General features: G+C 40.9%; 1 protein-coding gene across 1 annotated transcript; it reads right to left on the reverse strand.

The window, feature by feature from the left end:
- Positions 1-562: 562 nt before the first annotated feature.
- LOC123914957 (probable histone-lysine N-methyltransferase CG1716) lies at positions 563-2,764 on the reverse strand. Its single transcript, XM_045966119.1, has one exon. It carries the CDS (start codon positions 2,762-2,764, stop codon positions 563-565), a length of 2,202 nt encoding a protein of 733 aa, XP_045822075.1.
- Positions 2,765-3,244: the final 480 nt, after the last annotated feature.

Raw genomic sequence — 3,244 nt, forward strand, 5'->3', positions numbered from 1 at the left:
ATAAAAATAGCATATATATCATGTATCAAATTAGAACTTCAGAGGCATGCAACAGCGGAAGAGCAAGCACAAGAAGCCTCACAGGAGTTTGCCAATAGAGAGTACAAGATTCTCATAAAAAGAAACACTGGGGAAAAATAAATTCCCTCAAGGCTGAGAAAAATAAATTCTCAGGTAACAGATGATGCTTCAACATGCAGTAGCACATTGTGTGCTTAGCAGAAAACTATTGCTCCCCCTCAATAGTAAAGGCGAGTACCAAGTTCATCTTACTCCCCTTAGTTCTTGCATAGTTTTATTCAGATGATCCAGCATCTAATGGCACATCATAGCTCAGCATCTATTATGGCATACAAATATCATATCTACTCCCCCTTTTTAGCCACAAAATAGACAAAATGGGGACTGCATAAAATAATATCCAAAAGCAGTGCAGATAGTAGCAGGACAGAAAGTGCATACAAAGTATTACAAACCATGCACACTAGGTGCTAAATTCAGGACTCAGCCCACAGACATACAAAACAAAAATCCAGAAAAAAACAATAAAGAAACATCAGAATTACACAGAAGCACTTGGGGAGGAATCACTTTCTTCTCCTTCAGCATCTGAGTCAGCTTCTTCTTCACCACTAGTACCATCATCACCTGCATCAGCTGCAGCCTCTTCAACCCTGAGAGCATGTATCATCCTTTCAAACTGCAACTTCTTTTCATCTAGCTCCTTACAGTTTGCTTCCAGCATAGCAATCATCTCCTTCCTTGTCATAGGAGTGTCAGCAGCAGCATTTGATGATCCAATAATATCTGGAGCATGCTGTTTACTGTACAGCTTCTGATGAATGGCCAGAGGAGTTGCCCTTTTCTTAGCAGTCTCACCCTCATGCCTTATATTAGGATGTTGGGACAAGATGATGTCACAGATCAAAGTTGGAAATGCAATGGGTTGCTTGGTGACAGAAGTCTTAGCATGCTGCACAACTTGATTAAAGATATATTGACCAGCATTAAATTTTGTACCAGTACCAATCATATAAATGAGCTTACCCAGATTTGTGGCAATATCAGATGCATGTGTAGTAGGAACCCAGTTGACAGATGCAATACGATTCAAAATGGCATACTTTTGGGTCAGATTGACTGCAGGTACTTTCTCCTTCTTTGGCCAGGTTTTCACTTTGTCAGCTGTGATAGTTTTGCAGACCACATTGTCAGATACCTCTATGTTTGGATGAGGATCATCAGCATTACCCAGCACCTTGTTGATCACACTTGGAGAGAATGTCACACATTTTCCTCGAACATATACCTTCTGAAATTCTTTGTCCAAGGGATTGTCACAACCTATAGGAATGTTGACAACAAACTCCCTAACCAGCTTCTCATAGCAAGAGCCTAAGCCCCACACAGTTTTGATCAATCCAGCATCATTGATCAAGCTCACAATCTCTTCACACTCTAGAATATCCTTGCCTAGTTCCCTCTCCAAAGCCAATCTTCTTCTGCATATTATTCCCCATCGTTGAGCATAAGATGGAAGATGAAATGAAACATTGTCACAAGGGAAGTCTTCAGTGTCAGGAGCAGCAGCTTGAGGCATTGCCTTCTTGGCAGACATAGCCTTCTTAGCAGGAGGCTTGATGCTTGAGTCATCCTTTTCAGCTTCAAATTCAGAGTCACTTGATGGTGCACTCTTCCTTTTCAGCACACCCTTTTTCTTCTCAGGAGGAGGTATAGACTTGCTCCATCCTTTCTTAGGACCATACTTGACAGGCTTCAGAGTAGTGTCCTTTGTTTTCTTGGTGATAACAGGGGTAGTGGTAACAGCAGGTGCAGGTGTAGTGGTCCTGCTTCTCAGTCTTCTTCCAATTCCTTTCTGAGTAGGTGGAGGTTGCAGATCTTCTTCAGAGGGAACTTCATCAACATCCACTATGTTCTGTTCTTCATTGGTGGTTTTCTCAGAATCCCCACCAGCTTCAATTTCTGCCTCAGAATCAGCCACATGGTCAGGAGTACTTTCTTTGTTTACTTCCTCTTCAGTGGAAGCTTCAGAATTAGATCTACTGCCAAACGACCCAGTGGCAGTGTTAGCATGTGGGCTAGAACCTCCTTTGGATGCTTCAACATCCTTCTCAGCATCAGTTGGTATAGAGGGTGGCTCAACACCGGTTGGCGCATTGGTCACAACAACTTTTTCTTGGGGTTTTTCAGCAACATCAGTTATGACATTCGTAGGAACTGCCATATTCTCAGGACCATTAGGATTGTTTGTCACAATAACATTCTCAGCAACATTTTGGGTTTTTCCTAGGGTTTCAACAGAAATAGGGTTTTCCTGTGCAGAAGGGGTTTCTTGATTGACCTTTTCTGAAACAGACTTAGCACTTTCTTCATTAGCTTTACTAGACGATTCAACATTCGCATTTTTGTCGGAGGCAGCACCATGCGATTCCACATTCGCAGTTTCAAGAGGATTCTTACTCAAGTACAGATCAGACATGCTCAAACCCCTTTTTACGGGAGATTGGGGTTTCTTCTTCTTAGATTTGACAGTATCAGATTTAATTGAAATAGAAGGAGACGATTCACTTACTTTCTTAGTGGATTTTGCAGATTTCTTCTTCTTAGAACTGGTTGCAGGGATGCTTGATATCGGTGTCGCATTGACCACAGTAGTTGCTTCTTCCTTCTTAGATTTTGATCTTGTTTTCACAGTATCAGCGATTTTGTTTTTGATATGAGCGGAACCGGAAGATTGAGACATTTTCATAGAGAAATTGTTGAAGTTTTTGAAGTTTTTGACGATTTGAGATGATGATTTGAGTTTGCAGATCGCAGCAAGAAGTTTAGAGGAAGTTGAAGGTTTTGAAAAGGAATAATGATGATATGAGAGTTGATAGCGTGTGAGTGGGAAGTTATGGAAAGTAATTTTTGTCTTTCCTTGATTTACGTGCGCCAATTGTTGAAATTTGGAGAACAAAACGGTTGCGCGCACATATTGCCTTAACTGCTATAACTCCTCATGTAGGCAAATTCCCAATTTGCCCCTAAGCCTTTCAAATTGATTAGCATCTAGTGCTTTAGTAAAGATATCGGCTACCTGTTCTTCAGTTGCAACATGCTCCAACTTCACAATATTTTCTTCTACTAAATCCCTGATGAAGTGATGACGAATGTCAATATGCTTTGTTCTACTGTGCTGTATAGGATTTTTTGAAATATTTATGGCGCTCAAATTGTCACA

Source organism: Trifolium pratense, linkage group LG3 (genome assembly GCF_020283565.1).
Source record: "Trifolium pratense cultivar HEN17-A07 linkage group LG3, ARS_RC_1.1, whole genome shotgun sequence".
Lineage (NCBI taxonomy): Eukaryota > Viridiplantae > Streptophyta > Magnoliopsida > Fabales > Fabaceae > Trifolium > Trifolium pratense.